The sequence below is a fragment of a genome, unplaced genomic scaffold, assembly GCF_019419815.1.
Source record: "Pyrus x bretschneideri cultivar Hongxiangsu unplaced genomic scaffold, Pyrus_bretschneideri_v1 Contig45, whole genome shotgun sequence".
NCBI lineage: Eukaryota > Viridiplantae > Streptophyta > Magnoliopsida > Rosales > Rosaceae > Pyrus > Pyrus x bretschneideri.
The window spans coordinates 424-23250 of record NW_025999779.1 but is presented as its reverse complement, the minus strand read 5'-3'; the positions used below and the strand labels follow the sequence as shown (position 1 = coordinate 23250).

The following is a 22827-nucleotide window of genomic DNA, read 5'->3' as shown; positions in this document are numbered from 1 at the left end:
CTAATTCATAAATTACCTAGGAATTTGCAGGACTATGGTAGTGTTCTCGACGGCGAGGTTGGTGTGGACCGTGTCGTGGTGGTCGGAACTCGCGATTGGGAGGATTGAAGGAGAGTCAGGAGACGATCCTGCGATGGTGATGGTGGCTACCTGATGAAATGTCGACAGACACAGTCGAGGTCGACAGTCACTGACTCACTATGAGTCTCAGGGAGTTGAGTCAGTAGGGGTGAGAGAAAGAACAAGAAAGTAGGGAGAGTCGATGGAAAAAGATGGGGGCGATCGAGCAAGGTCTGAGAGGAGAGAGGAGAGGAGATTTGGGGAGTGGGGTGTCGAATGTGGGAGTCTGGCAGGCAGAGTCTGAGACTCTTGACTTGAGTGCGATCAGATTAAATCAACGGATCAGATTAAATCACAAATTTTGGGAAGGTGGAAACGGTTCAGGTCGGGGACCCGTTTCCTCAGCAATTAGGACCCGTCCCGCCCCGTAAATAACATGGACCCGCCCCGCCCCGCCCCGTTTCAGAATTTTAAAAACAGGACCCGCCCTGTACCTGCCCCGAATCGCTTGGACCCGCCCCTACCCGCGGGTCCAGGCCCCGTTTGCCTAGCCCTAGGTAGTAATGCCAAGTTCACATAGGTATTCAGTTGACAAGCATATCCAAATAATTATCAAACAATATTTAGATCCCATAATTGTCATAACATTCATCATATTTATCATTCACATTATTAAAAAGTTAATCAAACACACACACACACACACACATATATCACAACACCAATACACAAGCCAAATCATAGTTAATTAGCAAAGGTCTATGGCTAAATATATAAAATTCACATTTCAATAGAAATCATAATTATAATACCAATTCATATTCACAAAAGATACTAATATAAGAAATTAAGATAATAATCATATCACATATGTTAAAGTTTGGTGACGTTCCACGGTTGGATCGTCGATTCACACTTTTACCAATTAACGTATTGTAGAGAATTTAATTTAGGTTCCAACCATCAACTTATGTCATACAATTACCAAAACTGAGCTCAAGACATCTAATTTAGCTTAAGAGTGACGTTGACGGCCCCCTGGCCACGCGCTGCCACTGTGGGTGGCGGTTGGCCGCCCCAACTTGCCTGAAAAATCCAACTATTTCCAAAAATTACCAAAATTTACAGGAATGAAGATCTCAATGAGCAGAGTAAACTTTATACCTACGGCCAAGGCCAATTTGGCCAGAAAACACCCCAAACTGCCCACGAACCGCGGAAACCCTAAGGTATGTTTTGAATTTGGCTTCCAATAGACTCCGACGCTTGCAACACCGCTTGGGCTTTGTTCCTGGGGTTGAGGGGAGTCTTTTGGTGGTGGTCATGGATGGTGAAACTTGCCGGAGCCACCGGAAAAAAGGGATAAAGCCGCCGGAACACCCGTGGGTTTGTGGCTTCGAACTGGAACAATGGGAAAGAAATTGGGAAATCCAACACTACAAAGATGTAGGGCTCATCAAGGGCTTTCCATGGACACCAAGATCACCCAAAACGGAGTTCGGATGAAGGAGATATGGCCGGGTCAAAATTGGAGTTTCGCGGGTCAAAAATAACCCAACTCGGGTCTTTCTCCTTCCCCCTCCTTGCCCTCCTCTGATTGGGCTGTTTCCCCTTCCGTAAAATCTGATTGGTTCCCCTTTTTCCCTTGCCTTTAACCCACATGTGGGTAATTCCCACAATCTATAGTTCACAATTTCAAACGTCCGTAACTATACCATTATAATTCGGACTTGCAAACGACTTTTGTCTATGTGTTTATGGGTTTGAGATCTATTCGAAAACGTTACTTGTGACTTCAAAAGGTCCATGAGTAAATAATAATTTTCCAAACTTCACTCTTCATAATTAGTTTAATTGAAGTCTAGTTTCCAATAAATTAGTATACTTTCCCGAAAAATAATAAAAATCTCAATAATACAAATACATAGATTATTACAGTGTAATCCGAGAACGGGATTTCACAGCACGGGTGCCCACTGTGAAGTGGAACTTTTCCTTTAAAAAATAGGAAAGCTAATGAAAAGAGCTTGAAAACTTTGAGTTTTAATGATAAGAATAAAATAAAGGGTAAAATGGATAGTACCAGGATTGACTTTTAGTGTAAAAATGTAGTTTTTCGTTAAAGTGAATAGTACAGCGGGTTTTTCGTTAAAACTCCCAAAAATAAGAAAACTAATGAAAAAGGTTTAAAAAATGCCAACAGCAATCATGAACACAAATGGGTGGAGAATATGGAATTAGCTGGTCTTCGATAGCAAAGGGGGAGGGGGGATCATCCCAGCAACCCCATCCCATCCGAATCCCATCCCATCCGAATCCCATTTCCATGAATTCTTTGTTTTAAGTTTCAATGTTTATTTTAGATTGTTTTTCAGTTATGATGTGTAATTAAGTTTTTAGTAGTTAGGGGCTGTTTTGAAGCTCCAAATATGATTGCAAATTTGTTATGACATTTCGTTAAATTGCTTTTATGAATGGATGAAAATTGGTTCACTACTTATGTCAGTGATGAATTCTTTATGTGTTTTCTACGGATGCATACTTAGTAAGCATATCTAGGATTCTAATACTATGAATATGTGTGTGCCTGCCCTTGTTGAAGGAGGACCTACATATGTTCTAGAGTTGTACTTGTTAATTGCAATTAACATGTGAACCAATTTCTAGGATAAGTAAGACAACGTCGGTACTTACAATGCCTTGTGATGACTCAAACTCTTTTCGTTCTTAATGATTTCTACTTTTTAAATCTATGAACACGCCATTCTAAAGTGCATGTTAGGGACTAAGTTAAGTTGAAAACGTCATTCTCTTAACATACTACATAAGAAAGAGTAATAGGTGGAGTCCTAACATTGAGCCAACTTGAGCATCTTCATCCGGAAATAAAAGGAATTTGAATGAAACATAACATGTTTGCATGATTATTTGGTGGTGGATAACAATCCCCCTAACTCGTTTTTCTTAATTTGTGAATTACTTAAAATCTGTTTATGTCCTGTTTTTGTTCGATTTAATTTAAATAGCAAATCAACTTCAAAAATCCCAAAAATTTGTGCAAGTGTACCTTTGTGTGTCTAGTGTCTGCATATAAAATTTCTTAGACTTTAGATAAGTGTAAGTAGATCTAATAATTATATTTCGATGGCTGGTCAGTAGAGACATCAACCTAGTTTTTCTAACATTTTAAGTAGTTACCTAAAACAATCTTCTGTAGGAAAGACCCTTATTTTTATATGCTATAATTGACAAATCTTAATATTACTAAGGAAAATCAATAGGACATTTGTGTGTTACTTTGTGGTATGCTTTAAATCATATCAAGAATAAAGACAATACTTTGATTAATTAATTCAATACATGCAATTGGCCGACATGCGAGACGGCAAGAAGAAGGAAAGAAGCCAACGTGCTTGAAAGCAGGTGTCAAACTGTCACATGACGTAAATTTTACAAGGAGAAGCCACTGGGACATCCCTGATTGGCATGTCAAACTTTCCGTTACTAATTGGCAAGTCAAATTTTCCGTCTTTCTCTTTTCTTTTTTTTGGCTAAAAAAAAAAAGAGAAATAAAAATTTACAAGGAGAAGCCACTGGGACATCCCTGATTCAATTGATTGAAGTGCTTACGATGATCAAGGTTGGCTAAGGCGTGAGCAGAGAAATTTGCTTCTTGGAAGTTATGGAAAAATCTAATATTAGAGAAGTTAACGCATATATGCTCAGTCAAGTTGAGTATATCAATTTGAATTTGCTATCCGTTCTACATCAAATTTTTTGTCTTCATTTGTTTTGATAAATTTATTATAAAATATAACGTTTGACGAAAAAAAAAAAAATATCTTCAAAATTAAAAAGATAAAAACAATATCTTCAAAATTATATGAATTTGTCTGATTTAACCAGAAAACAGACCAGCGTCCCCCTGGACTTTTTCATTAAACATACTTATCTTTTGCCATATTAATTCTCTGACAAAAAAAAGAAGCATTTAATTAATTCAAAAACGCGTGCTTCATGATTTTGGCTCGAAAAATGCTAGAAGAAGAAATTGTCAATGAATGTAATCTTATATATATTTTGGTTAAACAAATATGTTTTAAGCGCATAAAAGAAAAATATAACAAAAGATTGTAACTTTTATTTGAGAGTAATGATACATTTGTCACATATTTGTATCATTATTTATATTATTTTTCTAATAGACGTATGGTCTACCAACACATATAAGTTCCATTTTTATTATAAAGATGATACAATTGATCGAAAAATACGTAATAAGAGTTTGTATTTTTATTTTTCTTATGAAAATCGTACATTCTATTTTCTTGTGAAAAATTGTACATTTAGTTTTCCACTGCCGCCGTTATAGAGGTATTAAACCCTTTGACTTGAAATTGTCAAATTTTAGAATGATATCATTCTTTTGGAATCTAGAAGGAGGTAGAGCGAGAAAAAGAGAGATAGAGAGAGAGAGGATCTCCAATGCCAATTAAATATAATATATTACTTACTTGTGTCAATTGCTTACTCCGATGTGACTCTTACCTACGTCACGACGCCGGGCTCTTCTTCATTGTAGTGGTGTGCCCCAATTCATCGCAGCGCCCAAATCCACGAAAATCTACCAGGATTGTTTGATCGTCGGAGAATTGTCTGATCTCTACGCTCCGAAGGTACAGAATCCGGAGAGGATCTTAGTCCGTGAGCATGAACCTCTTAGTCCTGTCAGTGGTGTTAAGCTTATTCTGCACAGTAGCTAGGCTAGTTTCTGCGGATATCGGGACTGCAACTTCATACGGCCCTCCTTATATACGTGAGCAAGCAATATATATCTCAACGCAATAAAGATAAATATATCCAGTATGTTTGGGTTTTCTTATGCCATTATATTGTAATTGTGCAGCTACAAGGTGCTTTGGGCGGAGGCCAGACCAGTTCCCTCCGCGTTACCTATTTGCGGCCGTGAGTGAAGGGTTGTGGGATGGTGGTTCCGCGTGCGGAAGGGTCTATAAAATCAAGTGCCTGAGTGGACCTGATATGCCCTGCAAGTTTGGTGAGACTGTCGAGGTGAAGGTGGTGGACCTTTGCCGGAAATCTCCTTGCCCTTCTGCCATGGCCATGTCAACCGATGCTTTTGCAGCCATCTCACACCCTACTTCTGCACCAATCAACGTTGAATATGTCGAGTAAACATCAATCTAAATTTTGCACTCTCTTGTACTTGTACTCTTACAGTTCATTATATACTAATATAAATGCCGATGGTTTGATATACAGGATATGAGACTGTACAGCATCATCGAAGATGTCTTCACATACACCAAAGGTGGACGCGTTGAAATGTTTTATATTATGAATTGTAAAAGTTCCAGCAGATAGGATTGAATGACACAGTTCGAGGTACAACATTCATAGGACTCCTCTGCTCGATTGTACTTGTCAATAAAGTCCTTTCTTGGCAAAATTAATGAGATGTTTTGTCTGTGTTTATGAAGTCTTCATGTTCGATGTGTTTTGTTGCTGCACCATCATTCTGCTCTACTTTTTTCAAGGAACTATATCCAAAAGCCAACGCTTCTAAATCCTAAAACTTAGCTCTCATACTTTCAACCATATTATAAAATAGTGAACTGTAATTTCAATCTTTATTGCTGCCTTGTTGGTACTGAAATTGACACATTTTTATATGCATCTTAAATCTTATGTACAACTAATCTCATATACATCAGAAGAATAAAGAAAGATTTACGAATCACTTCAACGGATCATCTGAATACTGCTCACCATTCTACTCTTCTCCTCTTCTTCTTCTTCAAGTTTTGTAGCACGATCATAACCTGGTGAATTGCATTTGCTTTCTCTATAAGATAGCAGCAACCCTCAAGTTGGTTGCAGGACCCTGAATGCTGGGTCTTGTCACTGTTAAAGATTTTGCCACCGTTGCAGGCTTCAATTTGAAGGACTAAAACGACAAAAATAGGTTGTCTTTAACTTCGAAAATAGAGAGCCCAAAATGGGGGAAAAGGTGAGTGGTGCAAAAGCAAGTACAACAAAACTAGACGGCTCTAACCTTAGTTCTTATCTTTGGCAGCAACGAATCTCTTTCATCTACCTTAGCTTCGACCTGAGGCCGAACTTGTTCATTGACTTTTCCCAACTGCAAAATGTCAACATGTCGGAAAGGTATTTTGTAGAGCATAAATCGCAGGAAGAGCATGTGCTAAAAGACAGACATCTTAAAATGATTGTGATTTACCTTGCTTTGGCCATGAGCAGCAACAGCATCAATAAGGGGATATATGGGACGAGGGATCTTAGTAACTGGAACTCCATTACACCTTCCAACTTCACAGTCTGACATCACAGCAGAATTATGGGATGACCATGCTGTTTCTCCCCCTGATATTGGCATACAATGCTGAGGCTGCTCAACCATTGGTGGTGCTGTCACAGACGTGGAATGAGGTTCTCCCCGTTCTGATTCTGATTTTTTCAGTGAATGCTGAAGTACATTGGGCTCGATACCTGTCTCCCGCGTTACCTGCTGCACAGGCTGGATAATAGATCCATGAGAAGATTCAGGGTCATGTGTAGAAGTTGTACATTCAGAGCTCAGTCTAGTGAATAGATTCGAACCAGTCTGAACTTTTTCTCCCTCTGAAGCAAAGTGATTACTTCCTGGCCTATCATGAGATACCTCTGGTAACGATAAAAATGAGTTTGAGAATTGTGCCCCCCTTCAATCAGGAAAATTGTATTGATGATTAGCATCATTAACCATGGCTGGTAAACGCAATGAATACGGGGCAGGATCCACCACATTGCCCATTACAGGTCCAGAAACATGTTGGAAATTCTCGCCTTCTTCAGATGTGAGAGGCAAAAATGGGTTCTGGGGTGGCAGCACCTTGCTCTGTGGCATTTGCATATCAAATTGAGCTTTCTCAACAGATTCCGATGGCTGTATTGGCAGCAAAGAATCCTAACCAACTCCAACCAATTCTCTCTGAAAAAAGGGAAGCATGTTGTATTCCCATCCTCCATTGCATTGGTCGTAAAGGTGGCCATGGTGACGTCTTCCAGATTGACTACAATAGCTTCAATGGGCAGGACTGATATAGGAAGGGTAGAATCTAATGGTTCCAATGTTTGCTACATAACATCAAGTTTCTGGTCTAATGGTTCTGGTGAGAACTTTGATGTTAAAGCATGGCTTGGAAGATATTCAGGATGACATTCCGGGGAAGCATCCAAGCATACTTCCTGATTGATTTGATCCATAAATGGTAAGTGGTTGGATTTCTCCGAATCCATGTGGTTTTGAGACCCTGCCTGTACAGATCGAAGACTTGATAAAATGATGCCTTATCTTCTTCCGAACTTTCCACATCAAGCTCATCAGATTGAACCATCAGAGAACACTTTAAATCAGCTTCTGGCTGATGCGTGATCCCTTGCTCCATCTCTTGGCAACTATTTGATACCAACTTGATTTGCTTGCAACTCCAATGAATTCTCCAAACTAGTTTCAGGCTCTGGCAGGTAGCAGGTAGGTGAAGACACAACTTCCGTATTTTCTAAAGATGCTGAGGCCATGGTCACATCACCAACAGCCAAACTACTTTCAGTTTGTTCATCCAGAGAGAAATTATGACCATCATCAAATACTTTTGATCTGGAATGGTCACAAGTAGTTGATTTGCTTGGGTTTGATTCTGCAGGGACATCACGAACAGCCAAACTGTTATCAGTCTGTTTATCCAGAGAGGAATTATGACCATCATTAGATTCTGGAGTCTCTGGCAGATTCTGGAGAAACTTCATCCAGTTCAGATTCATTGTCATGGAAATCTCCAAATCCAGGAAGAGATGCATGCAAATTTATAAAGTTCCTTGGTGAAGAAGAAATTGCATTTTGAAATGAATAACTAACATCATTGACAGAGAAACATAAACAACAAAATTACACACAAACTAAACGACATAGATATTGAAGTGAAAGCATAACACAAATTGCAGAAATATTAATAGGCAAAGATACTGGAGCAAATCCAAAATCACACACGAATGGAAGCAGAAACAGAAGCAGAAGCAGGAAATTCCATTCACCCCAGGTGAATATGTTCGTCTAAGCTTTCAAAAATCAGTCCATCACATCTGCTAAATCCTTTTCGGCTTTGCACATAACTTATCTTTGTTGTTTTTACTCATCCTGCTCGAGTTTAAACTCCACAATAACAACTTTTTAACGATGATTAAGAAAATACTACTAACTTAGCAGCAGAACTAACAACATACTAAACGAAATTGATGTTTGAATCGGGGAATCAATTAATACCTGAGGAGCTAATTTCAAATCGATGCATGCATAGAGAGAGAGAGAGAGAGAGAGAGAGAGAGAGAGAGAGAGAGAGAGAGAGTACTTACATCAGATGTGCTCACAAAATGACTAATTCTTCAGTGTGAAAAAGCTATGTGCAGAACTAAATACTAAGTCCCTGCAGCATACAAAATGTTATTATTAGCAACGCACCAGTTCGAGTTCTACCAGTAATTTTCGAAGCTCGGCCACTCTAACCTGCAACAAAACCAACTAATCAATTAAAAAGATCACCCAAGAAAACATAACCCGTATTCCACAATAAGCAAAAAAGTGAGAAAAGGAGTGGATTCAGACCAACTAAATGAAAAACCACGGATAACTTATGCCCTAGGAAGCTAAAACTTAAGCATCAGACCAATTAAATGAAAAGCCCACGGATGATTGTGTAATTGTTGTGCTGATGAATCTGTTGACCACTTGCATCTGGTGTTTGGTTGATACTTAATAGTTGAGCAAGGAGTCTTCAGCTCGAGTAATTGCTTTTTTAGAATTTATATTCTTTGTTGAGGATATCTGCATGTTAGTTTAATATCGTGTTATGGTATATCAGCACAGAGACTGAGGTCCTTTATTTGGCAAAGCATCGCACTACCATATGAAATGATTGTTTGCAGCCTCATTATGCATCTGCTATTTTGACTAAGTTCTCTGTGGCTGTAGGTTCCTCTCGATACGTAGCATATTAAATTTGAATTGGGGAACAGTACGAATTGTTTGCGGGGGATAAAGATAGCCACCATAACGTCCCCACATTTGTGTATCTTACACACGTTGCAATTCTACATCTGCATTGCTTAGTGAACTTTCACAAAATTTGAAGCAATAAGAGCCAAGCTAGATCTGTAGACTGCAGAGAAATAGAAAAGTAGTGATGTTACCTATTTTGTCCATTATTATTTGAACTGTTGAGAAAAGCAGTTCATCAGCATGAGCATACAAACGCCAGGAAATAGGGTTAAATTTCTATGTATGAAAATAAAAGGCTTAAATCAGGTTGTTGAATTGATTTACACATCCTGATTTGAGCCTTTGTTGTTGAATTGGCTTCTTCTGTGCTTGATATAAATGTCTTCTGTGCTTAAATCAGGTTGTTGAATTGATTTATATAACCTGATTTCTCCTATTTTTGTGGATTGCAGGAAACGTGCCGCCGACACAGGAGAAAGAGAAGGATCTGAATGGGAGCAAGACATGACATGGAACAAGCAAGCTCATGAGAATGTTAACTTTCAGGGGATTCGGGGAGAGGGTGACCTATTATCCGGGAAAACTCAGGTATATGGTTGTTCCTCTTCGAATTACATGAACGTGTATGTATAATTGTATATACATTTAAGGTATGCTATCCACACACCCCATTTTACTTTTCACACACCCTTTGATAAGTTTTGTCCGTTGATCTTCTTCAATTTATCTGATCTGATGGTCGAAAATTAAAATGGTGTGTGAGAAGTAAAATAGGGTATCACACCCCTACATCTAATATTGTTGATACAAGGAATTAAATAATTAAAATTAGACCTATAAATAGTAGTTAATTAAGCCGGTTGGCAAGTGTGTGCAGCGCAAGCTTGAGCAGATAGTATTGGAATGCTCCGATGTCAGTCTCTTAAAGGATCAAGATTTTCGTAATTAACCATTTAATCTCTCTGTGTTTGCTACAAATCCTATCAGGATCCACTGAATAAGAGTTTTGTTAAGTTAAATTTTGACAGTTCGGTGGTTGGGGACAAGGCGACGGTGGGATTTGTCTTAAGGAATTATAATGGACAGCTTATTGGAGGTGTAGTTTTAAATTTGGATGGTGCTACTATTTCAGAAGTGGAGGCTAGGGCTCTCAAATAGGGCCTTCTTTTTGCAAGGAAGGGCTTTACAAAGAATATGGTGGAAGATGACTCTAAGTTGGTCATTCAGTCAGTGTTGGATCGAGGCACGACACCATGGAATCTGGTTCCTATTATTGAAGATATCAAGTGGACGACGACCAATTTTGATTGCATTGACTAGAAACATATTTATATTTGTGGTAGATGCCTTCGCTCGCTAATACCTTCTTATTACTGATTTTCATATTTGGGATCATTGTATTCCATCATTTGCTCTTCGGTTTGATTCTGTAGGGAACAGTTGTACTCGAGGGTTTTCCCATTAATATATATTTCTTAATTAAAAAAAATGGAAAATACACAAAACTATCTCAACTATAGGTCGAACTACAATGACATACCTCATGTTTTAAATAATGCAATGTCATACTTCAACTTATGAATTCGTTACAATGTTATACCTCCGTTAAATTTTTTGTTAATTTAGCTGTTAAATGCTGATATGGCAGGGGCAGAGCCCAATTGAAATAATAAATTATTAATTTTTTATTTAACAATTAAAATTAATTAAAAAAATTCCCTCCCCAAAACGTGGTCCTCTTCGTCCTCACCTTACTCTCTCTACATCTTTCCCCCTCTCTCCTCGCTTCTCTATCTTCCCATTTTTTTACCAGCTTAAAAGAGTACAACCCATATAGCAAAACCTTACACACAGTGAAATTTTGCCCAGGACAATCAAATCGGTGGAGTTATCGAAGTTGGACTATGTTGGAATGGTGTCGATTGGGGACAAGGCCAATCTTTCTCGGTGGTTACCGTTGCCACAGAGGAGGACCTGGAAAAACCATCAATTTCGACGAGGACTCGACCGACATTGAAGTGAATCTCTCTTGCTTAATCGCTCTGTCAAACCCGAAGAAAGTGAAGGTTAGATTTATCCGTTTAGGAGCAGTGAAGCTACTATCCAAGTTGTAGCAGGACCCAAATTCCACGACGGTGGAGGTGGAGGAAGCATTGAAGGTGTTGGAAATGGTGTCGTCGGTGAAGGAGGGGCGGGGAAAGATATGCAAGGATGGCAAGTGCGTGACGGGGATCGTGCAGAGGCTGCGAAAGGTGTTGAGTGCGGCGACGAAGCACGCAATGACGATACTGTGGAACGTGTTCTGTTTAATTAAGGAGAGGGCGGCGCAAGATGAGGTGGGGAGGGCTGGAAAGATTGGTTCTCCTTAAAGAGGAGGTGTGCTGTTTCTGTCCTCCTCAGAAGTTTTATTTTATTTTTTATTTTTTTTATAAATTAATTTTAATGGTTAAATTAATTAATTTTAATAGTTAAATAAAAATTAATAATTCATTATTAAATGAATTGATTTTTTTATTTTTATTTTAGTTGGATCCTGCTCCTGCCAATGTCAGCATTTAATAGCCAAATTGACAAAAAAATTAACGGAGGTCTGACATTACAATGAATTCATAAGTTAAGGTATGACATTGCAATATTTAAAATATGAAGTATAAGATTGTAGTTCAACCTATAGTTGAGATGGTTTTGTGTAATTTACCCAAATAAAAAGCATGAAAGTAATTTTCTAGTGACAATATTTGAATCAATAAAAAAGAGGTATTAGCTAATATACCCCAACTTGTAACGAACTGCTAATTTACCTTCTGAACTCTAATTTTAGTCAATGACTCTTTTAAACTTGTAAAATTTGTCAATTACCCCCATTCTCAACTTTCCACCCAATTTTTCACCCACCCCAACTTGAATTCCTTCCCCACATGAAGAAAATTCCAATTAAATCCGAATTACCTCAAATGTCACATCCCGACCCGTATTCCACCACATCCTAGGCTCGACTTCGCCGTAGCACGATATTGTCCGCTTTGGGCCCCAACCACGCCATCACGGTTTTGTTTCTAGGAAGTCACACGAGAACTTCCTATTGGGTCACCCATCCTGGGATTGCTCTTGCGCGAACTTGCTTAACTTCGGAGTTTCGATGAACTCCGAAGCCAATAAGCTCCCGAAAGGCTTTGTGCTATATGGAGATGGGCATGTACATATAAGGCATAAAGGATCCTCTCCCCTGGGCGATGTGAGATCTAACAATCCACCCCCCTTAGGGGCCCGACGTCCTCGTCGGTACACTTCTGGCCAAGGATTGGCTCTGATACCAAATTGTCACATCCTGACCCGAGTTCCACCACATCCCAGGTTCGACTCCGCCGTAGCACGATATTATCCGTTTTGGGCCCCGACCACGCATTCATAGTTTTGTTTCTGGGAACTCAGACGAGAACTTCCCAGTGGGTCACCCATTATGGGATTGCTCTCACGCAAACTCGCTTAACTTCGGAGTTCCGATGAACTCCGAAGCCAATGAGCTCCCAAAAGGCCTTGTGCTTTATGGAGGTAGGCATGTACATATAAGGCATAGAGGATCCTTTCCTTTGGGCGATGTGGGATCTAACATCAAATCCCACCAAAGAAACCCCAAATTGTGGCTCTTCAATCTCTTAATTTCCCACACCTTTGATGCAGACCTTATCAATCTTCAACCTTTTCCCAAATTCCCTCCATAGACGACACACTTTCTCCTTATCGTCCCCGAGCGATGGCGTTGATATTGACAATGGGAGAAGCCTAAATCCAGGAGAAGACCCTTGAGCCAAATGAGTTTGCATGCTGTGGAATCCATTGCGTAATACTCAGCCTCGGCGCTGGACCTTGCGACAAAGCGTTGCTTCTTGCTTTTCCAGGTAACCAAATTGCCTCCCACAAAGGTGCAAAAACCAGTGGTGGATTTATGATCAATGAAGTTTCCCGCCCAATTGGCATCGGTGTATCCTGAAAGCTATGTATGTCAATTATTTTTCATTAAAATTCCTCGTCCAATAGAACCCTTTATATAACGAAGGATGTGACGGACAATTTTCAAATGGGCCATGGTTGGTGAATGCATGAATTAGTTGACGATACTCAAAGCATAAAAGATGTTAGGGCGTGTAATGGTAAGGTAGATGAGTTTGTCAACCATCTTCTGATAGTATCTCAAATTAGTGACTGGATCACCATAAGGTTCCAGTTTGAGATTGGTATCAAAAGGTGTTCAAGCAGGTTTGCAATCTGTCATTGCAGCTTCTTGAAGAAGATCAAGGACATACTTGCGCTGATTTAAAATAAAACCTTTACGAGATTGTGCCGTTTCAATTCCCAAAAAATATTTGAGCTTTCCAAGATCTTTGATGGCAAATTTGTTGCTGAGATATTGTTTGAGGGAGGTGATCTTTGGAACGTTATTACTTGTCACAATAAGATCATCCACATATATAAACACCATCAATTTTCCCGTTGAACTAGTTTGAACAAACATGGAGGAATCAGCATGACTCCTACGAAATCCAACTTGTTCAAGAACAAAGCTAAGCTTAGCATACCAAGCTCGAGGAGATTGCTTTAGACCATAAATTGCTTTGTGGAGTTTGCACACCAAATCTGTGTCATTGGATTGAGATTAACAGGGAGAAAGTTTCATATAAACCTCTTCTTCAAGATCGCCATGCAAGAAGGCATTCTTGATGTCCATTTGAAAAAGAGGCTATGCATGATTGATTGCAATTGATAATAGCACCCTAATTGTGTTCATTTTTGCAATAAGAGCAAACACTAGAGAATAGTAGCACAAACATCAGGGTTTGTGTTACTAGAGAATGAGGGCACATCAGGGTTCATCAGAATGTGACTTCGAAGGTCTTCGAACTCAGAACTGAGACTTGCCAAAAGCTGGAAGATTTTGTCTTCCTCAGCCTTCTTTATTAGCACCATATCATCAATGGTGTGGGGATGATAGACATTCAATTCGTTCGACATGGTTGTTAGCTTTCCAAGATGTTGCACGAAGGGTTGTCTATATGAAAGTAGGGATCATTCTAGGCCAGAGATTAGGAAGGACTGCTAATCTACTCAAATTAGACTCAATTACACTAAAGTAGACTCTAATGACTTAAAACAAACTAGAATGACTCAAAACAGCACAAAACAAACAAATTGACTAAAAACAAGACTAAAGGGTGATTTGGACGAATTCTAACTTATGTTGACTCAAAACACTAAAAAGAAACCAATTTAAACAGATTCTAACTAAAAGACACAAAATTAAAGGGGGAAGTGGTTTTTGACGAATTTAAAGTAAAAGAAAACAGATTTAAAAACTCTAAACAACTTTGGACGAAATTGGGTGTTTTAATGGGTGAATGGCTGGCTAGAGGGTTCATCTCCACACATGACACATATGCATACAAATCGATTTCCAGTTATTATTCCTATAAGCCATGAATGACAATGCCCCAAGTTAACCGTGAACTGCACAAATTAACCATCAAATTTTCCTAATTTCATTGAATTAGACTCAGCGACGCAATCAAATTATTCTTATCAAGTTCCTTATATGAACTGCATGATAGAGATACATATCAAAGATCATTAAGTTATATGAAAACCATAAGCATTGACATGACATTCGTAACTATGAACTACATGATACTCCTGCCATGGATTTACTTAACGCGATTGTGACTAGCAGCCTCCACTACTTATAAATATAAGTTCATAACTATTAGGTGAAATTCTCTTATATTCTAGCATCAAATTCATATATGCAAACTAAGTATGCATCCTTAATCAACATATAAGCATAAGTTATCAATCAAATAGATAAGCAAATCGCATTCATGTTTTATGAAACAATAATTGGAGGAAATCAATTCATATCAAACATATGTCCATGGCTTTGAATCCACCTCTAGCTAAAACGAGTTTAGTTCCTCATGTTCGTACTTAAACAAAGATAACCTAAATTAAACATTGAAAGCAAAAGATAGAATACACCTAAGAACGTTCCAGCAATCCAAGCTTGAATGGCAAGGCACGGCTCCAAGGGTCTCCTCTCCTTTCTCCTTGCAAGGCTGCGGCACAAGAGAGATTTGTGTGTATGATGGATGTGTGGTGTGAATTGTGGTGAGAGATGGGTGCTTTATGATTGCTGCGACATAAGGTATTTATAGAGAGAAGGGAATGCATGGCAAAGGCTGAGAATGAGGGGAATTAGGACTCGAAATCAACAAAGGAAAAAGACACTTCTCATTCAGATTCTAGGGATGAAATGGAATGGTCCTCGCGACAGGAAACATGGCTTCTTGAAGGGGTGGATGCGGCATAGATTTAGGGATAGAGCTTTGGCTTCTAGAAACCTGATTTGTAGGTATCCTAATGTCATTTAGATTCCTCCTTGTAGTTGGAATTAAGGTGGGATAAGATTAGGATATGATAAGATAAGATAAGGTTGGATAATGTTTAGATAAGATAAGGTGGTTTGGATAATGTTTCCATCTTCTTAGCTGATTCCTTATCTTCCAAGTCTTGAATTAATTTCTTCAACTCTTGAGCACATTCCTAGCCTCTTTTGATCTTCAAGAACGTCCATCCACCTTGCTCCATGCATGTGCTATCCATTCCAAGCCCAAAACTGCTCTAAAATGCTCCAAATTGCACTTTCTTACCAACTTTGTCATTTGAACCTGAAAACACACGAAAATAGTCTAAAACACTCTAATAAGTAGAAAATAGCTATGTAAATGCAAGAAAACAAGCTAACTAAGTCGCATAAATATCCTCCTATCATCCTTCTTGCTGCAAGCCAGAAATATCTTTCTTCAGTTGGAAAACGAGCTGAGTTGTTCTGGTTTCCATACATTTCTTTGAGATTCTTCCAAAGATGCATAGATGACTCAGAATAACTGAAAAACTCATCAATTTTTCGCCATTGAGTTGAGCAGCCAAGACATGACCAGCTGGTCCTTGTGACATCCCATATCGCCCAGGGGAGTGATCCTTATATGTATATTCTCATCCATACTTAGCACGAGGCCTTTTGGGAGCTCACTGGCTTCGGGTTCCATAGGAACTCCGAAGTTAAGCGAGAAGGGAGCTAGAGCAATCCCATGATGGGTGACCCATTGGGAAGTTGCTCGTGAGTTCCCAAAAACAAAACCGTGAGGGAATAGTAAGCCCAAAGCGGACAATATCATGCTACGGTGGTGAAGCGGGCCCGGGAAGTGATCCGCCCCGGGCCGGGATGTGACAGTCCTTGCACAACCAAGCATCATAGCTTGAATAAGATATCTCAAGCATTGGAATGGCCACATTGACATAGCCGAGTTTAGATCTTCCCCTTAGAGCTAATGTAACAGCCTTTTCCCAAGGAAGATAATTAAACTCGTTTAAAAGAACTGAACTAAGATGTTGGTTTGGGTAGACATCAACATCAGAAAAAGATGAAGGTGGAGAAATGTGGGAACTTTCTCCTTCAAGATTTATAGAGCTTTGTTCAACCATAGTTGTGGGTTGAAAAACAGCTCAAAGAACAATCAGAAAAGTATACAGAAATAGGCCTGTTAGGGTCACTGCTTTGATACCATGTTGTAGATTGAGAGTTTCAATATTCATTCAAATCATAATTTGTACAAGAGTCCTAATTAGTATATATGTACAAGAAGAAAGGAACATACTCCTATGTCCCCTTGATTTACGCCTAGTCCTAGTCAGCTAATTACAATCCCTTGAATAAGGACAAAAGGTAACCAGCTAATTACAATCATAATAGTACAAGAAAGATGACCCTAGAAACCATCAATGGATTGAAGGAACGCTAAAGCAATGCCCTAGGAACAAGGGCTATCATATTGCACAATGGATATAAGCCTATGAGATTGCACAGTGGGTATAAGCCTTAACCTTAGTTGACTTTCTTCTTCCAATAATCCTAAATATATCTGCTATCGGCTCCTTCTTCTATGTCTTCTTCTTCATCTTTGTCGAGCCTCGCAACGACCATTGTTGGATGATTGGAAGAGTTGCTATGGAGAAAGAAGATGAGAATGCAGAGTAAGAAAACAAGCAGGGTTGGGTTTCAGTGGATTTTAGCCTAAAAATTGTTCACGTAGACATCGCGTGGCAGAGTAATTGGATGGAAAGTTGGAAAATCTAACGATAGGGGTAATTGACTAATTTTACAAGTCCCAGAGGGTAATTGACTAAAATTAAAGTTCAGGGGAGTAAATTAGCATCTCCTTACAAGGTTAGGGATAAATTGGTTAATACCCTATAAAAAATAACTTGAAATGAAAGCAATGTTTTATCCTTTTTATGGGATCTTGCCATAAATAAAGGGTTTGCTTATTTTTGTTGAAATTTTCTTTAGTTTCTCAAAATTATTTATTTTTATTTTTACAAATGACATTATTAGTGAGTTAAATTGTTAAATATTAGGAGAAGGGAGATCGGTTGGGATAGAACTCACCTAAACGCATAAACAATATTACTTTATGTCACTGTGTTAAAGCATCATATGCTCTTAAATTTATTCTTTTAAATTTATTTTCAGAATAAAATAGAAAAATAAAACTTCAAAATTGAAAATTACAATAATATGGTAATTGTAAGGTCGTATTTCATTAAAAAATGAAGATTTTATACCTTATCAGATGAGTCAAATCACGAATATTTTCACTAAACTTTTGTTTTGGTCTGCATAAAAAATTAATAACATGAAAATAAGAAAAGAAAAGAAAATTTAAAATAACCGAAAACAAAACGAAGAAAGGAGTTTATAAACAGTCTTAAAGTCACTCATCAATCATCATATTTAGTGTAAATAATATCTTTTATTAAAAAAAATAAGGATAAAACCGTAATCACACTCTCAACTAGATAAACAGAGCTGACGGTAATTTTGTTGGATGGGAGAGACATTGGAAGTCCAGACAAGAAAATCTGAAAGTAGCAGTTTTCAGTCTTTTTCTCCTCCATTAATGGAGGGAAGAACGTTTGTATAAACTCTCTCTCACATCACCACCTTCTACTTCTGCCGCCATTTCATCAGATTCTCTGTTTCCTCCTCTGTTTCTCGTTATGGAGGAAAAGGAAAGCACTTTTTTCCGAGTCACCCCCAGTGACTCAGACGGTGGGTATGTCCATGGTGGCCGCGGCCGCGGCCGCCATCGACACCACGGTGAGCTCGGACAAGAATTACGATAGCACCCCTGTCTTGGAAACAACCCAAGTGACAGATATTGCAGCAGCAGCGAGTGTTGGGAGTGGTCATTTCTCTGGGAAGAAGAAGAGAGGGAGGCCCAGAAAGTATGATGCAGATGGAAATTTGAGGCCGGGGTATAATAGTAGTAATGACAAAACTAAGGGTGGCGCTGCCCCACCGCCGCCGCCCGGGTTTTATCTTTCATCCCCTCCGTCCTCTGACTTTTCATCTTCTTCCAAAAAAGGAAGGGGGAGGCCTTCTGGATCCGGCCACTGGCAGATTTTTGCTTCTGTGGGTAAGTTTATCAATAGGAAGGACTAGCAGTACTACAAAGTTCGAAGCTATTTTTTTATTTTTTATTATTTTATCTTTTTTGGTTCTCAGTGTTTGTTTGTTTGGTTACCGAGAAAATGCTGTAAAAAGGAAAGAAAATTTGAGTGGGATTAGGATAATGTGGTTGGTGCTTGGTTGGGTTGATACTCATTTGTGTTTTGTTTTGTTTTGTTTTTGTTTTTTTTTTTTTTTTTTCTACATTTTCTGATGTATAACGGAAGACGTGAGACATAACATAGCACAATGACGTTCTAGGATTCATATAATTGATACCATTTAGTGGGAAAAGGCTTTGTTGTTGATGTTGTTTCTGATGTATAAAGCTCAACTTATCTACCTAATAGAAGAAAAAAAGGAACCTTCGTTTATTCTTGTTAAGTTATCTTTTGTTTTCTTGTATTTTCTCACCAACCAAACAGACCCTTTCTGGCTAAATAGTTCATTTGGATACTAGGAAAATCAGTCTCACTTATTTTGGCAGGAGAGTTGTTTGCAAACACAGCTGGTGGGGACTTCACACCACGTGCGGTTAATGTTAGCTCTTGGGAGGTAAAATTTCCTCTATTCACTCATCCTCAACTGCAAAAATTCTTTCGTGTTCCCGAGTATCCTATACTCTCTGGGATTTTCCGCGGTTTAGATCTTGTGGGTTGCATGAAAAAACTGACAAAAGGGTACATAAAAATTGTGGGAATGCAGGATGTTGCAAGCAAAATATTTTCAATTTCTCAGAAGGGTCGAGACGTTTGCGTTCTCTTTGCAAATGGAGTTGTTTCTAACGTCACCATTCGCCAACGGGGTTCTTCTGGCGGCATTCTCACCTATGAGGTATAATCTCACATCTCCTTCTGTCAACATCACTTGGCCCCTTTTCTTTTTTGGTTGGAATTGCTTACAAGTAATATGTCTTAGGAATTTTTAACTACAGTTTTGCTGCTTTCTGCTATTTGATGCTGTTTTTTCTGCAACTGTTGTCTTTAAAATGTATGTCATTAGGGTGTTTGATTTGTTTAGCATCCTCTAAAAACATTCAACTTTCTTGCAGGGCCGCTTTGAGTTATTGTCTTTATCTGGGTCATTTACAGTCACTGAGACTGGTGGTGTAAAAGGTAGAACTGGCGGCTTATGTGTCTCCTTGGCAGGCCCCGACGGTCGCGTTATATGTGGTGGCATTGCTGGTGTGCTAGCAGCTGCCAGGCCTATCCAAGTAAACTCCTTTCTATTTGAATTGCGAAACATGTCCTTTTCATTTTCTGACCATAATACCAAATTACCCTCAGGGTAGCGGTATTCCAAGTCAATTGCGCGCTAACATACGTTTTAATTTTCCGCCATGGCAACAAACGATTGGCTTGGGATAAGCACAAGGGATTATGCATTTTAACTAAAATAATATCAAATGGATACCAGATACATAAGATCAGGAAGCTTGATGCCAAATGGAAAATAGGTCAGATTGTGGTTGGAAAAGGTTTTGACAAAGTTGTGTTGTTTGTGGTTAGATTGTGGTTGGAAGCTTCATGCCAAATGGATACAAGGCTCATAAGATCAGGAAGCATTATCGTGAGCATACAATAGGTTCCCCAATCTCATCTGCTCCAAATACAGTCATAGCAGCAACAGCGATATCTCAAGCACAGCCTAAAACTGAAACCAGACTGAACTCGAGATCCCCTACACCGGCACAGAGCCATGGAGGAGATGCAGATGAAAGCATGATTCAAATGCACAACACCAATGTTATGTCCACCAATGCGAGCTGGAATGGCGCATCTGTTCCTGGTGTATCTGTAACCGGTGCTTAGAATAAGGTACCTATTATATGTATGCTGCAGAGTGATGAAGCTTCACCGCAGATGGGAAGACACAGCAGGACGTACATCAAACTAATCAATTTTTCATTTTTACTGTTGTAAGATGGAGATTTTAGTGACAGTAGTGGATAGTTTCAGCTTCAGATTGTAGGACAACAGAAACATTTGCAGCATCTATTTTAGCTTAACATGCTGAGATAATGGTTATCAATTCAGTTAAATTCTAGTAATTCGGATTTCAATTGAATTAAATTACTGTTTGAAGAAATTGGATAACAGTTCAACGTATTGTATCGTACAAGTCTTATTTAGTGGGGTTAGACTAAGAGTAAGGCCAGTTTAGTATTGTTTCTTTTCTTTTTCTTTTTCTTTTTTTTTTTATTTTTTATTTTTTTAACAAAAAACTGCTTCACTTTAAAGTTAAACAGTAAAAGAATATTTGGTAAAAATAAACTTATTTTAAAAGTAATGACCTTTACACAGCAGCTTCTAAATAACTTGTAGGTTATTTTTAAAGTTGCTTTAATAAAAAAGCAAAGTTGAGCCTTCATAATTTCTATAATAAGCTTATTATTTTAAAAAATGACATTATTTATACTTCTAGATGCTTCTTTTACATTGTTTTTCATACTCAAAACATTTTTAAAAATACAGTTTATTAAACGCTCAACTACTTAATTTTGCAGCTAATTATCATAAGCAATTTATTAAAAAAAGCATAGCAATCCCAAATGGCCCTACCTCAAACTGAATTCCGATCTTGTTGAGTCCAAGCCACCAAACGGGAACAAAACAAACTGGCATGCATCACATCTAAAGAAGAATGCCATACTCATACAACTCCCAAAATCAAAGGCATACGGCTGCTGAAACGGCCAAAGATCTGTTCAAACACAGGAAGGGGAAATAAAAAGCAAAACATAGCACTCACAATAAAATCGAACATTCAAACCACTCGAGCTTCTTCATAACAATGGGGGCAATTTTTGCAATATCTCAATCCTTCTGAAAATGGTTTATAATCTTGGAATAGAAACCCCAATCAGAATGTTCAGTTGTAATTGCAGGTTGGCCAAAAGGATGCTCCTTCACATACGAAGTAACATCATCTGCATCCGCCAGTCCATCTAAGTAAAGCCTCAACTCACCCTTGGGACCTAATCACAAAGGAAACTTCTGAGTAACTGAGAAATTAGACGGGCACAAGGGGTTGGATTTATATAGCTGAGATTCGTGGCAGTTGAAGTACTGTTGGACGGATGGTTTTCCAAGGTTGATAAATATGTATGGGAAAACATGAAAGGGCCGTCCATATATTTCCGTGACGCTTTGGTTTCTGAATATTTTGATTATATATACAGACGACGGCATGCAGCCTAGTGGTCTCGCATTTATTGAGCTTCCAAGGAGCGGAAACATAAACTAATTTAGGTATCCCATATCTTCTCATACCTTGGAAAGAAAAAAAAAAAAAAAAAAAAAAAAAAACAAAACAAAAGAGTATACATATATATATATATATATAAGGATAGGATAAAGGGACAAACATTTTTACTCTTTTTAAACCTTTAGATCGATCAAATGACATCCAAGGGCTCTTATTATTCATTAAATGACATGGATGCTTATGTGGATTTTAACTAACATTAAAGAAAATAAAATGAAAAGCCATACAATCTGAAATGAATTAAAAATAAAATTAAATAGAAAGAAACCCTATGAGCGTGCAAATAAAATGAAAAGCCATAAAATCTTAAAGGAATTAATTAAAAATTAAATTAAATAGGAAGAAACCCCATCCGCATCTGTCTTTTTTATATAATATTAGCTCCCAATCAATAATTTCCTCCTAGTTTTCCGCTCAATCAGCCTCTTGGCCTCACTCTCCGCCATCAAATTTATGAAAACGGCCGAATTCCCAAGAATGTTCCTCAGAGTCTGAGCACCCTGGATGTCAACTCTCAAAACAATGTCGTACCCTTTCCCCATTCATCCCTAATCTGCTGTTTGGGAATCCCCAGTATCCATTAACTCAAACTTTCATTCGAGCTTTTCTGTCATAAACAAACATACAAAACAAGCTGCAAAATAATCATCAGCCGTAAAACAATTGAAAGAAAGCCACAAATCAACTTACAGAAGTTTCCAGTAAAAAAGAAGTAACATACAGAAGTTGCAAGGAACATATCAAGATGACTTGGAACAACACTTTTCTTCTAAGATCTCCCCTAGACATGTTTCAACGAAATGGTTGTTCTCCCCACCAAGCTTATTGACCAGAGAATAACATATGTGTTCTTCCAGTGTATAACCTG

At 38.4% G+C, this 22827-nt stretch overlaps 1 protein-coding gene and 2 pseudogenes across 1 annotated transcript; 2 read left to right on the top strand and 1 right to left on the bottom strand.

The window, feature by feature from the left end:
- The first annotated feature begins 4544 nt into the window (after positions 1–4544).
- Positions 4545–5557, top strand: LOC103930170 (EG45-like domain containing protein). The gene is made up of 3 exons (XM_009339471.3): positions 4545–4876; positions 4967–5249; positions 5341–5557. Exons 1-3 carry the CDS (start codon positions 4771–4773, stop codon positions 5345–5347), a joined length of 396 nt encoding a protein of 131 aa, XP_009337746.2. The 5' UTR covers positions 4545–4770; the 3' UTR covers positions 5348–5557.
- A 257-nt stretch (positions 5558–5814) lies between these two features.
- LOC103930181 lies at positions 5815–8011 on the bottom strand (annotated as a pseudogene).
- A 10230-nt stretch (positions 8012–18241) lies between these two features.
- LOC125469756 lies at positions 18242–22604 on the top strand (annotated as a pseudogene).
- The last annotated feature ends 223 nt before the right edge of the window (positions 22605–22827 follow it).

Bases quoted from the DNA above. Each gene is read 5' to 3' on its own strand.
- LOC103930170 (XM_009339471.3), top strand. From the start codon at position 4,771: ATGAACCTCTTAGTCCTGTCAGTGGTGTTAAGCTTATTCTGCACAGTA. The intron at 4,877-4,966 runs GTGAGCAAGCAA...GTAATTGTGCAG, and splicing joins ATACGGCCCTCCTTATATAC to CTACAAGGTGCTTTGGGCGG.